Genomic DNA, 12,990 nt, shown 5'->3' with positions numbered 1-12,990 from the left:
GAGCCCGGGATATTGCGGGGGGGGTCGGCCCGGGGGCGGGGCCGGAGCCCGGGATATTGGGGGGGGGGGTCGGCCCGGGGGCGGGGCCGGAGCCCGGGATGGGGGGCGGGGGGGCCGGCCCGGGGGCGGGGCCGGAGCCCGGGATATTGGGGAGGGGGGGTCGGCCCGGGGGCGGGGCCGGAGCCCGGGATGGGGGGCGGGGGGGCCGGCCCGGAGCCCGGGATGGGGGGCGGGGGGGCCGGCCCGGAGCCCGGGATGGGGGGCGGGGGTGCCGGCCCGGGGGCGGGACACGCCACCCCACGGCGGGGGAAGGGTTCCGGGGCCGCTGATGACCCGGGTTCGGCCCCGCACTCACCGGGCCTCCCGGAGCCGGCGCTGCACCGCCCCGCTGTGCCCGGCCTCGCCCCCCGGCCACGCGCGCTGCCCGCGGGCCCGGCCTCGCCTTAGGCGGCCCGCGCAGCGCCAGGGCCCGGCCTGCTCCATGCCTGCCGGCCCGAGGGGGCGGGGCACAGCTGTCCCTGCCCGCGGCCCGTAGGGGCGGGGCGGTCACGTGCCGGCATCATGTGATCGGCGGGCCCAGCCCCGGAAGTGGCTTCGCTCCGGTAGGTGCTGGGCGCTGCGGGGCTCGCGGGCGGCTCCGGGGGGTGGGGCCCGGACCCCTGCGGGGCGGGAGAGCGGGACGCGGCGCGGAGACTGGAGCAGCAGCGGGGCTAATGCGGCCCGGGCCGGGGCCGGGTCAGCGCCCCCCCCACCCCCCTCTCGTTCCCTTGGGAACCCGGCGGCCTCGAGACTCGCTGTGACCGCGCGCCCCGGCTCTGCGGCGGCCGGGGGCCGGGCCCGGGGGGGCCTCGCGGGAGCGCCCGGGGCGTTCGCCCTGTCCCGGCCGGGTCCCCGTTCGGTGAACGCCGTTCCGCTCCCGGAGCGCCCTGCGGGGCCGGGGACTGGTCGTCGGGGCGCCTGCGGGGGCAGGGTCCGGGCCGCGCCACTTCCCTTGCGCGCCTCGGGCACGAGGCCCGGCCCGGCCCGTGGCTGAGAGGCGGTAATGAGGGGCAGCCGCTAACTAACGGGAGTTGGGACGAACCTTCTCCTGTGAGCAGGCTTTGCTCTGAATCGGATCCTGGCTACTGCTGTACACAAGGTAGCAAGCCAGATGGGCCGTGATTGATCTGCTCTGCTCTGTCCTGTCAAATCAATCCCTATGTTCCTGTTGTTAAGGTGGAAAATCAAATTTGGTTCAATTAAGTGACCAGTGAGTGCAGCCCTTAGATTAGCTGATCCATCGTTTTCCTAGCTCTTTGCATTTCTGTTAGGAGCTTTTCTGTCTGATTGTCAGCAACATGCATGATTAAGCCCGGAAATAACCAGATGATATTCCAAGCATATTAAATGTAACTTTGCTGTTTAAATGGAAGGCTTGTTTCTGTCCCATGTCTCACTCATGCACAAGTTAGTTCTGTTGTTGAATGCTTGTCAGCTGCTGTCTGTAAGATCACGGGTCAGTCGAGCAAAGGCATCCAAGCATTAATCCATTCATTCTTTACTCTAGGATTAGAAGAGCAACAATCAACACTGGAGACCACAGAAAACCATTCAGCTTTGTATCACAAAAGCAAGGACTTAGTCAAGGAACTGTATCTTCAGCAGAAGATCCCTAAATGGGAGCTCCTGTGAGAGTAATTTCTGTGTAGTGATGACTTTTTGAACAGATAGCCACTTAAATACTAAATAATAAACTTGAAAGAACCAGTGTAGAGTCTTGAGATCTGCTTACTGTAGCTCTTTGTTTCTGATGACCATATTCATGCTTTCTGTAGCTTTCTGATTCATTGCAGGCACTAAGATGGTTTTCCTCATGTTTGGAAAATTTTCATAAGGTAGCTTTGTTGGTTCAGTCTCAGAATTGATTAACACAAGTTTTGCAGAGACTTTAATATTGCCTAGGCTCTGCAAAGTTTCCATGTAGCTGTTGTGGGATAAACCTCCAAAATGAAGGCACTTTGGTGGATTTACTCTTCATGAAAATAAGCCACGAGGATCACTACTGACATCAGTATTTGAACAAAATCTCCAGTATATTCATCACCTAAAGCCAAACCCCACTGAAGTCTCCACAGTCTGCGTTTGTGGAACAATACATTTACTGCTGAAAAAAATGAGCTGTTTGCATCACTTGCTTTGGAGGAGAAACCGCTCCTGAGGACGAGAAGACATGATTAAGATAATCTGATGTAAATGGCCAGCCCCATTTTATCAGAACCTAACTCAGCTTCTTGGTGAGTAGCACTCATTGTGCAGGTTCTAGAGCTGCAAGGGAATGTTGCATGACTGACACGGAGGACAGAATGGGCCTCTCAGCAACATGCCAACAGATGTGCATGCACATCATCTTAGCACGTTTGAGCCCTGTATAGTGCCCCCGTGGCATCGGAACTGGAGAGAGACTCCCTAAGGTGTTGGTACAAGAATCCCCCAGTCTCTGGCGAGTTGCTGCAGGGTTGCAAGCTATGAATTGTGGGCTCTAAGGTGCTTGTCCCAGTAATATGTGAATGCCACATAAACGTTGATTAATTTTATCCTCACAGGGACATAATTGTCCCCATTGTACAGGTGGGAAACTGAGGCAGAGAGATTAAATAACTGGCCTCAGGCGTCATAGGGCATCTGTGATAGAGGCAAAGATAGAATTGAGATTTGATTCCTAAGGCAATGCCCTACCAACTTTGCTATCTCACTGGTGGGGCATTCCAGAAATGCTCAGGAATGCTCTGAGAGCCCAAGTTTGGTGGAGAATAACTTGTGTCCTTTAGCTTCACCTTTTGAATTGTGCAGTCCTCTTGTTCCAGACTTCATGTGGTTTAGTTAGCACTCTTTGTAGCACTCCTGCTTGCGGTCTATTATGAACAAAGTTTATGACTGGAACATGCAGCCTACAATGAAAACAGTAGCTAAAAGTTGTCTAGTAAATCAGTAAGGACCCAAAACTGTTAAGACCATCACTGGTCAGGAGGAACCTCCCATTTTACATGCTTTTTTGCACATGTGGAGTAGGTTCAACATGAACCAAGAGCCCATGAAGCTATTGGAAACCAGTCCAAGCTGCGTGTAGTTGAGAATTTTTCCCAAATACATAGTGATAAATGCTCTGTGCTATCAGACTTGGAAAATAGGCATGGATTTGTGATCCTTCTCCTCTAGGCTTAGCCACGGGTTTACTTTCATCTGTTTTAAACCCAGAAAGTTGGGAGAGTTTAATAGCCCAGATCCTTGGAGTCTTCCTTCTCCACCCTGATTCCATCTCCAAAATCAGTGGGTGAGGCTGCATGCAGGAATGATGTACGTCTGCCATTCCTGGTTCTTTAAACACTTGTGTATTGCACCATAAATAGCAGAGCTCTGCTTGAGAGAATTGGGGGGTGGGAAGAAATATCATTTTGACTTGGCTGGGAACAGCAAACATTTTCCATTGTGTCAATACTTTGGTTTTGCAGGTGGAACTACTTTTTCCTTTATGATGGTTCAAAGGTAAAGGAAGAAGGGGATCCCACAAGAGCTGGCATTTGCTACTTTTATCCCGCTCAGGTAATGCCTGCTTTCCCCCTCAATTGTCTGTCTGCACACAATTTTATATATAAAGTACATGCAAAGCCAACCTTCTGTTCTTGGAATGGTGGGGCTTGCAAATAGCAGGATTTGGTTAAATTTGTTACTTTGATGTTTATAAAAGTGTCTATTTTTCTTTGTATTTTTAAGGCACCTAATTAGAGCCATGTATGGTTCAGCTCTGCCAACATATCTCAGTCTTGATCCACAGCACTCCTTGTTTTCCAGCCTTAGGCTCCCATGGGTGCACCTTCAGTGCAGTAACAGACCAGGACATGGCCGCAGCTGGCCTCGGTCAGCTGACTCGGGCTCATGGGGCTGAGGCGGGAGCCTGGGTTCCGAAACCCAGGGACCGGGGGGGGTGGGGGTGGGTCTCCGAGCCCAGGCTTCAGCCCGAGTGTCTACATGGCTGTTTTTAGCCCCGCAGTCCGAGCCAGCTCACTCAGGATCTAAGACTCAGAGCCACTGGATTTTATCGCAGTATAGATGTACCCTATATGGCTCTGTGCAGCCCACCTTATGCTGTTCTTTAGCACTCTGCTATTTTGGTTATGGGCCTCTCCATAATGCCACATTCTGTGGTGGTGATATGGACAAATATCCACTAGGGATAAGACGGCTAATTCTTCTTGTTCTCTTGGTAGGGTTACTTGTGCTTAAATAAGACTTCAGTCTCAGTGACTGGGATGAAAAGTCAGCACATTGTGCATGGCATTATCAAGCCTTTGTTCCATATAGTGTAGTAAACACTGTCGGTTACTTTATCATCACCAGTTCCATCCTGCTGCCATGTAAATGTGGTGCCTTTCCAGCTTGCCAGGAATGCTGCAAAATTCACTCTTCCCTCCTCCTCCTCTCACAGACTCTCCTTGACCAGCAGGAACTGCTCTGTGGACAGATTGCTGGAGTGGTGCGTTGCATAACGGAGATCTCCAGTGCTCCCCCAAGTCTCATTCGGCTGAGAAAGCTCAAGTTTGCAGTAAGGGTGGATGGCGAGTATCTCTGGGTGAGTTGCAACAAACAGGAGGCACATGAGGAGCTCGAATAGTAAGAGAAAGTATCTACTATTGTATCAAACTAAATACTTGTATTGTTTGATAGGTCCAGCAATGGCTATTAGCCAGGATGGGCAGGGATGGTGTCTCTAGCCTCTTTGCCAGAAGCTGGGAATGGACAACAGGGAAGGGATCACTTGATGATAACCTGTTCTGTTCATTCCCTCTGGGGCACCTAGCAGTGGCCACTGTCGGAAGACAGGATATTGGGCTAGATGGACCTTTGGTCTGGCCTAGTATGGCCACTCTTATGTTCTTAGGGCAGGGGTGGGCAAACTTTTTGGGTCGAGGGCCACATCTGGGTGGGGAAATTGTATGCAGGGCCAGGACAGGGGGTTGGGTTGCGGGAGGGAGTGCGGGAGGGGGTACAGTGTGCAAGAGCGGGCTTGGGGCAAGGGATTGGGGCAGAGGAGGGGTGTGGGGTGTATGAGGGGGCTCAGGGAAGGGGGTTGGGGTGCAGGAGGGGTGCGGACTGCGGGAGGGAGCTCAGGGCAGCCTGTTAGGGTGCAGGAGGGGTGTGAGGTGCAGACAGGGGGCTTAAGGCAGGGAGTTGGGAGGCGGGCTGCAGGAGGGGTTCAGGCTCCGGCCTGGCGCCGCTTACCTAAAGTGGCTCCGGGGTGGCAGCGGTGCGCACGGGGGCCAGGGCAGGCTCCCTGCATGCCTTCCCTGGCCCCACATAGCGCCACTCTGGGAAGTGGCCAGCACCATGTCTCTGCACAATCCCTGGGGGGGCGTGGGGGCAGGGGCAGGCACAGGGCTCCGCGCACTGCCCTTGCCACACCTCCAGGTACCTCCCCCGAAGTTCCCATTGGCCACAGTTCCCCATTCTCAGCCAGTGGGAGCTGAGGGGGGCGGTGCCTTGAGGCAAGGGCAATGCACAGAGCCCTCTTCTTCTCCCCCCTGCTGTCGTGCGCCCCTCCCCCCCCCGGCCTCCAGGGACGTGGTGTTGGCCACTTCTGAGAGCGGTGCAGGGCCTGCGGCACCATGGGGGGCAATCCCGTGGGCCGGATCCAAAGCCCTGACGGGCCAGATCCGGCCATGGGTCGTAGTTTCCCCACCCCTATCTTAGGGTGCTAGTGGCAATGACCTGGCAGCATTCAGCTGAGACCTGCAACTATAGGATTCAACAGCTAGAGAGGATTTGTGAACTAGCTGAAAACAGAGCTCTGTGGAATGTAGCTTGTAACAAAGCGCTGGGATGCTCGTTCCCTGCTGCAAAGCTCATTGGCAGTGATGGTGGACTTCTCGTTTTAGGGGCATATCTGGTTTCTCTGATGTGATGTGTTCACATGCTCTGAGAACTGGCTTGTTCTCAGCTCGTTCAGTGGGCAGTCCCACTCAGGTGGGGTAAAGCCCCGCTGCAGGAAGCTCTCCCGAACAGGCAGAACCCACCCCCCAAAGCCCCCCCAACAGTCTAGTTACTTTCATGGATTCTCAAAAGTTTGGTGCACTGCCTTGTTCCCTGGTGGAGGAAGTGGAAACCTTCTTCTCGAGTTCATTAACTAGCGAACTGAGCCTTGAAGTATTCCGTTTGGGGAAGATGTTCTCGGCCATTTTAAACATTAAACTAGAGGTCAGGCCCCTGAGATTGTGAGGGAATGGGAAGTATGTGTCTTCAGCTCTGGCTTTCTACCTCTGCTGACAGGGACCCCCCTTGCTTTCCCCAGACATATGGCTACTTATGGGGCTTCCCAAACTGAGTTTTGGGGAGTACAGCAGCTGTTCACATCTCCCATCACCTGGCTGCTTCAGGAACCTTTTTTTCTGTAACCTTGTGTGTTGAAGGTGCTGGGCTGTACCATTGAACTCCCTGATGTCAGCTGTGGACAATTTCTGGATCTACTGATCGGACTCTTCAGATTTTACAATGGACCAGTGTGTCATGCTTACATGGTAATTGCTGATTAACTGTGTTGGGTGTCTCTCCCTGATCAGGATGAGGGCATGGACCTCTCTGGGAATGGCTGAGGCCTGCCCAGTTATGTGGAGGCTGGCATATTCCCTCTGGCCCGCCTGCCACCAGTGCAGCTCTGAGATCACAGGAACACGAGCTGGGAAAGTCCTTAGGTACCATCCCCACAAGGCAAGATCAGTGCCTAGAATCTCTTTCCTATGTTGTTGTCATCAGCGTCCCAAGTGATGAGGCTCCTCCCGCTTCCCTTGGGAGACGACCCCACATATGACCTCATGGGAAGATTCCTTGTGTTCAGCCTGAAGTCTCCTTCTCTTGTTCCCCCATTCTGTCTCCACCCCAGTGTACATCATTCCTATTGCTCCTTAGAACTCAGGCCTCTCAAATAACAGGTAGGTGGTTTCCATTCCCCTTAGCCTAGCTACGCAGATCTAACTCTTTGTTCCTCTAGTCTTGCTTCGCTTCTGCATATCTTTCTGGCTCTTAGATGCCTTCAGATTTGGGAATGGTGTTCCCAGACCTGAATGCAGTATTCCAGAGGCATGTAGAGAGAGTCTGGCAACTTCCTGCCCCAGGACAAACTGCTGCTGCATGCCAAGGTGCAACCGAAAGTCACGTGCGGTCCTCTTCCTGCCATCCATGTTGCACGCTGGACTGCGAGGGTGAGCTGGATGATGTCCGAGCTCTCTCTTCCCTCTGTCTGTCTAGTGAGGCTCTCAGCATCCCATCCCAGGTTGGAGGGGTCTTTCTCCACCTGGTCTCTGTTTTCAGTAATGTAGAGCACAGTGCAGACAACTGAGATTGAGGGCTAAGCTGCAGGGTTTCTATGGAATCTGGCCTGTGCTGTCTGCCCTCTCTCGTCCAGCAACATTAAACCCTCTGCAGGCTGGGCTTTTGCTGTTGGGCAGACTGGATTCTGTTCCTGATCTTCATTTAGTGTTTTGGCTGAAGCTTCATTGAAGAGTTGCTGCTTAGAAACACGCTTCCCTGAACTAGTCACACCTAACCAGCTTGAGCACTCTGGATCCTGTGTCCACTCCAGCCATGCGTTGTCTAACCATGGGGATTCTTTCTACTTCAGGTGTTTTCTTGGGAGGAGCTGAGCACACGGTGGGACAGGTACATTGAACATATTCAGAAAAACACCAGTGACCTGCACAAGATCTTCAATTCCCTTTGGAACTTGGACAAAACCAAGGTAACTCTCCTGATCTCTGCAGGCTTCAGCACTCAGTTAGTTTGTTATACTGAGAAGTGCCCTAGATAGTTCTGTTTGCTCCTTGGATTATTCCCTGGAGTTTGATGGTTTTGATTGTGTTCCTCTCCCTGCACAGGTGGACCCCCTGCTGTTACTGAAAGCAGCTCTCATCTTGCAGACCTGCCAGCGTTCACCTCAAGTGTTGGCAGGTTGCATCCTCTACAAAGGCCAGTGAGTAGTCAAGGACTTCCAAGCAGTCACTGTGATTGTCAGCTCTCAGACAGAGTCGACTGCAGGCAATCCCCTCCTTGGGCTGTACAGTCCAGTGCTGCTTTCCCAAGCTCCCTTGGGGAGAGGAAGCAGAGAAGGGTAGCGGCTGTACTTCCAGATCTGTCCTCCAGTTACTAACGGGGACATTACTTACTATATACACTCTCCATCTTCAGGTATTTTTCTAACTGGGTAGATTGTTATCCCCAAATATACTTGGGGAAGCAGAGGCCCTGAGGGGTTAAGCCTGGGGTTTCAACAGGCACCTAGCTCCTAGTGAATTTCAATGAGATCTGAGTGCCCAACTCCCTTAGTCTCATTTGGACAGATATTCAGTGTTTCAGAGCAAGTGAGCTCTTTGAGGCAGGGACTTTCCCTATATGTTTGGACAGCATCTCGCACAATAAAGTTCTAACCCAGTTAACGTTTAGGTGTTACCACAATGTACATTTTAAATAATAAGCTAACAGTGGCATAGCTGGGAAAAGAATCCAGGTGTCCTGACTCCCTGGCATGCTCTGTCCACTTGATCTAGATGCCTGTTTTATTACAAACATCACGTGACAGAAATACCTTTCACGTGCCACTCAGGGTGGCTGGGGGACAGGCCCAACTAAAAGCCTTTGGGATGAACTGTTGCTGCTGTTCCCCTGCTCAGTAGGTGACATATCTCCGAGAGGCAATGCTTTCCAAATGCCACAGTCTGCAAGATGCTCATTTAAAAGCCTCTTACACCTGATTAAATGTACCAGCATTATCCTTTCCCCTTTCTTAGCCTGCTCATCCCCTGCCTTGCCAATAATGAGTGAGTTTGCTTAAAATGACTGCCTTGCTGGCCAGGCGACACTATCCACACTGACTGTAATGGATGCGGGAGAAGGGAGCCTGCATCCTCCAGGAGAAATGCTGGCTTTATTCAGCCAAAGATTATCTGTAGACAGTTGAAGACTCTACACCTGTGGCACTGTGCCAGAGCAAAGAGAGCCTCTGGGGAGAGAGGACATCCTGCAGAGCCAGGGGATTAGGGAGTTCCGGCATTTCCTTGTGACAGAAGTCAGTAGGTCCTTCGCCAGAAGCACTCAGTGTCGTATGTGTCAGTGACACATCTGGCAAGAGGTGGAGACTTGCTTTGCCGTGAGTGCATCTGACCAGGTCCGAGTGAATGATCTCGGAGCCAGGTCATCCTTTTTATAGGAGTGGTTTCACACACACAGCAAATCACACGGGGTGATGTTTTGTCTGTAGTTCTTAGCATCCAGGCAACTTGTTGCAAGTGCAAAACCCGTATGGGAGTGGAGGTCTGGCTTGAAACGGTCTTATGTTCATGTGATGTGTCCTGCAGGCATGTGTGAGTTGCACAGAGCCTGGGTGCCCTTGAACTCCCCATGGTGGTCCCATCACTGACGTGTGCCTCCGTCTTCTCCAGCATATTGATTTTTCTCATGGGCAGAAACTCTTTTCTTGTGCAAAACTCCTCTAACCAGAAAGACTCTGGGCCACTTGGCCACCAAGTTCCTTGCAACATCTTCTAGGAATCCCCAAAGAGACCCCTGGGAACTCGTAAGTCTCACCCCAATGCCACAGAGAGAGAGCCTTGTGTTTGAGTCAGACTATTCCCTCTGCAGAGTCTCTTGCAGAACCTGCATCTCTGCTGGGGATAAGTGAAGGGACCAGACTGATCCTTTCTCTGGACTTGCTTGTGTGCCTGCAGGAAAGGCCAGTGTCACGACTGCAGTAGTGCTGGTTTTCATGCTCCTTTCCTCTACCAATACCCAGCTCTGCGGTGGGAGTGGCGAGGGCTTTGCCTGCACTGGGTTTTATTTGCCTTGGATCACTGTTACTCTTCACTCACCAAAACCAGGCCCCCAATGAATGGTAAATACCCAGCAGGCAAGTTTGCTTTTGCTGATCTGGAGTGGAACTGACCCAATGTTCAGTAACAGCAGACTATCCCTAAAGGGCTGCCCTGCCCATCTGTCCATAGTACTTGACATTAAATACTCCATCCTCTCACCTGCCCACCAGACAAAATGTTCCCCAAGAGCAGGCAGCCCCTGCTCTATTGTCTTGTCTGGTTTTGTCCTGGAACCTCTGCCATGGCCTGTCAATCCACAGGGAGTTGTCTGGAACATCTGTGTGTCATGCGATGTGAGGAGGCCCTCAGTGCAGGGGACAAACAGACACGGGTTTGAAGCACAGCGGGTGCTGGGTAGGACTGTGTATGTAATTACCTAGAGTGCTCTGTCCGCTCACAGGCACATCCTAGCAGCACTGGGATCTGGGCCCTGCATGCAGACCTGTACAGGTGTTTGTGGGAATGCAATGAGTTCCTGTGTGCTTTGCCAGGGGAGCGTGGTTTCCCCTTACTCGTCTCCAGGAGGTGCCCTGGGACTGGCAGGAGTGTCTAAGGGCCTCACAGATCCATGGGCCATTACTGCTGCCTGGAGGTGCTAGTCTGACCTCAGAACATACTTGTCAGTGTGTGATGCAGTTCCTCTTTTCAGTTCCATGAAACCCCTTGGGTTCAGCTGGGGTGTCTGTGTTTGGAACCTGCTGTCAGGGTGGGGCAAGAGCAGAGCATAGCTCCCCCCCACTGAGTGTACTGGGGCTGTGAGAGTGAGAACCACAGCCCTGGAGAGTTGATACAGTGTAGGCTTTGGATCCTACTGGGACTGCATGGGTATGAAACCGGTCTGAGCAGCACCTGGAACCCTGCTCTGAACATCTGTGGCTGCCCAGTTTGAGTGATATCCTGCATCTGCCTGCTCCATTGAACTAACAGGGAGGGGGTCCTAAACTTCAGCAAGTGACTCTGCTCATGGCTGGTTGTGTTTGTGTTCCACCCTGCTAGGATTGTGAGCACGCAGCTTCCACCTGCTCTCACTGCCAAGGTTCTCCTTCAAGGAACAGAAGCTGCAGAAAAGGTATGTTGTTAAATGCAAGCCCAGCAGCATCAGTACCCAGTCTGCGAGTTACTTGCACCATAGATCCAGCCAACACTTCATGCTGATGTTAAATGGTTCTACTGTGTAATGAAATTCAAAATTCCTGTTCACGCTCAGGAGTCAAGTCAGTGCTGCTGTTCTTGGGAGCTTTTTTCCTGTCAATATTTTGGCTATTGAATTCTCTTCAAGATGCCAAAAATGATCAATCACCCTGGGATTAATCTGGCCAAAGATTGCTGTTTAGCAGCATGCAGAATGAATGAACATAAAGATCACCTTTCACCACCACTTACATTTGCTGAAAAATTAAATGCTTATTATGTGATTTCAGTTCTTCTTCCCAAGAAACAAGGGGGAAATGCTCATTGCTAATTCCATACCCATTGTTCTTAAAATAATAATGGGAGCCTGGAAAATGTCCTTTGCTGAATTGTAAACATGTGGCCTAACACAATTTGATCTATAAAAATATATTCAATAAATAGACCTATTACTTGTTCTGTATAGTAACTTCTTAGGAGAGTATCCCAGCTCTTGCATCAAAATAACGCTTAACCTTACCCTGCATCTTATTGATCTGTTACACTGACTGTTTAGTTGTCTTTAGTGTTTGCTGTTCATGTGTAATCCCTTTGTTTACTTCTTCTGTTTGTTACTAACTTCATACTTTGTTCAAGAGGCGTTATGCTTGCAGATCTGTGTGCAGTTGCATTACGCCACTGGATTGGGAAAGCATCTGTTGCATCTGCTTTGACATTGGTTCCGGGAATGAACAAGGACTGTGCCTGCCATATTTACGCAGAGACAGTCAGGGCTAGGTTGTGATACTTTTCTGCATCTTGTGTCATATTTTGCTCCCTGGGTAGCTCCACTGAGCTCAGCATGGCTCCCTGAGGAGTAAGTCACTGCAGAACATGAGTAGCCTTAGCACAGTATCAAGGCCTGATCCAGAGTTCACTGCAGTCAGTGGGAAGATCCCCCTGGGATTGGGCCTGTGTGAGCGCCTGGTGGCTAATGTTGAACACAGTCTTACTGTAGGCCAGTGATAACTGTGTGTTTTACTTTCAGAGCGTACCTGGAGGTGGGGAGGTGCTGCAGGAACATGGTAAGCCACACTAGTCGCACACTGTAAATGGGGAACTGCATCGCAGGAGAATACGGCCATTTCTGGGCCTGGTTTCCCTCAGCGAGCCCGATTTTACCCTCTACTGCCATTAAAACATCACGGGGCAGATCTTCATGCTGCTTCCATTGAAGCCACAGCTAAAGTTCCAGGTGTATCCATTTGGGTAGGACAGTTGCCCCACAAAGTGTGTTAAGTGGGTATCGTGAGGTGGATCTAGGCACTATTTCCTCATCTAGGGGCAGGTTCTCCCACAAATTTTGTGGACTCCTTAACAGCAGATGTTTGTAACTTCAGTCCCACACGGTGGTGTGTGTTGACTTGGTCAGTGACAAAAACATGAAAGCAGAGGGTGTGTAAAGGTTGGGGCATAAGGCAGGAGTTCAAGTTCTGAACAGCGACTCGTAACTTCTTGACTCTGTCCTTAGTCCCTTTGTTGAGTTAGACCTGAGAATGTCCAGCTCGTGTCAGACAGCTCTTCCTCTGCCCTCTCCTCGCATCCTCTGCTGTGTCTCTGGGACAGTCAGAAAAAGTAACAGGGTATTTAACTGTGCCTGGTGTTGTTTGCTAAAGTGATCAGGAAAAGGCTGCCTGGTTAGTCCTGTGCCATAGCCTGCACAACCAGGCTGCAGGCCTTGGCCAGAGGCCACCTTCCTCTCCTCCTCCAGGAGGTCTTTGCACTGATGGAATCTGGTGTCTGTACAAACATTTTAATTCTCGCTGGGTCTGTGTGTGGTTTTGCTCTCGCAGATCCCGCATTGCCTCAGGATGTCTGCATTCTCCCAGTTTCCCTAACGGACGGTGAAGCCACAGCACTCCGAGACTTTCCAGTAGAGTGGATGACTAGGTAGGAAGTGAATTTGTGATGCAGCAAAGGGTCTTCTCAG

At 51.8% G+C, this 12,990-nt stretch overlaps 2 protein-coding genes across 10 annotated transcripts in view; one reads left to right on the top strand and one right to left on the bottom strand.

Moving 5' to 3' along the window:
* LOC140898606 (aspartate beta-hydroxylase domain-containing protein 2) overlaps positions 1-12,990 on the bottom strand; it is a 48,017-nt gene that overhangs the window by 5,120 nt on the left and 29,907 nt on the right. Inside the window, exon 1 of one of the 6 annotated variants that reach the window (XM_073312655.1) lies at positions 356-504. The exons of the other annotated variants lie outside the window; for them this stretch is intronic. Within the exon in view, the coding sequence (XP_073168756.1) occupies positions 356-483 (128 nt within the window). The 5' untranslated portion in view covers positions 484-504. Of the gene's footprint in view, positions 1-355; positions 505-12,990 lie in introns of those variants that run through there. 6 annotated transcript variants of the gene reach the window in all.
* HPS4 (HPS4 biogenesis of lysosomal organelles complex 3 subunit 2) overlaps positions 510-12,990 on the top strand; it is a 27,243-nt gene continuing 14,762 nt past the window's right edge. The window contains exons 1-10 of one of the 4 annotated variants that reach the window (XM_073312644.1): positions 510-602; positions 1,547-2,273; positions 3,489-3,579; positions 4,463-4,606; positions 6,441-6,548; positions 7,649-7,765; positions 7,902-7,996; positions 10,887-10,959; positions 12,049-12,085; positions 12,854-12,950. In XM_073312644.1, coding sequence (XP_073168745.1) covers positions 2,233-2,273; positions 3,489-3,579; positions 4,463-4,606; positions 6,441-6,548; positions 7,649-7,765; positions 7,902-7,996; positions 10,887-10,959; positions 12,049-12,085; positions 12,854-12,950 — 803 coding nt within the window. In that variant the 5' untranslated portion in view covers positions 510-602; positions 1,547-2,232. The other 3 variants (XM_073312645.1, XM_073312646.1, XM_073312643.1) reach the window with 3 other exon arrangements.

Source organism: Lepidochelys kempii, chromosome 15 (genome assembly GCF_965140265.1).
Source record: "Lepidochelys kempii isolate rLepKem1 chromosome 15, rLepKem1.hap2, whole genome shotgun sequence".
NCBI lineage: Eukaryota > Metazoa > Chordata > Testudines > Cheloniidae > Lepidochelys > Lepidochelys kempii.
The sequence above is the reverse complement of the archived record's forward strand: the minus strand, read 5'-3'. Positions and strand labels throughout refer to the sequence as shown.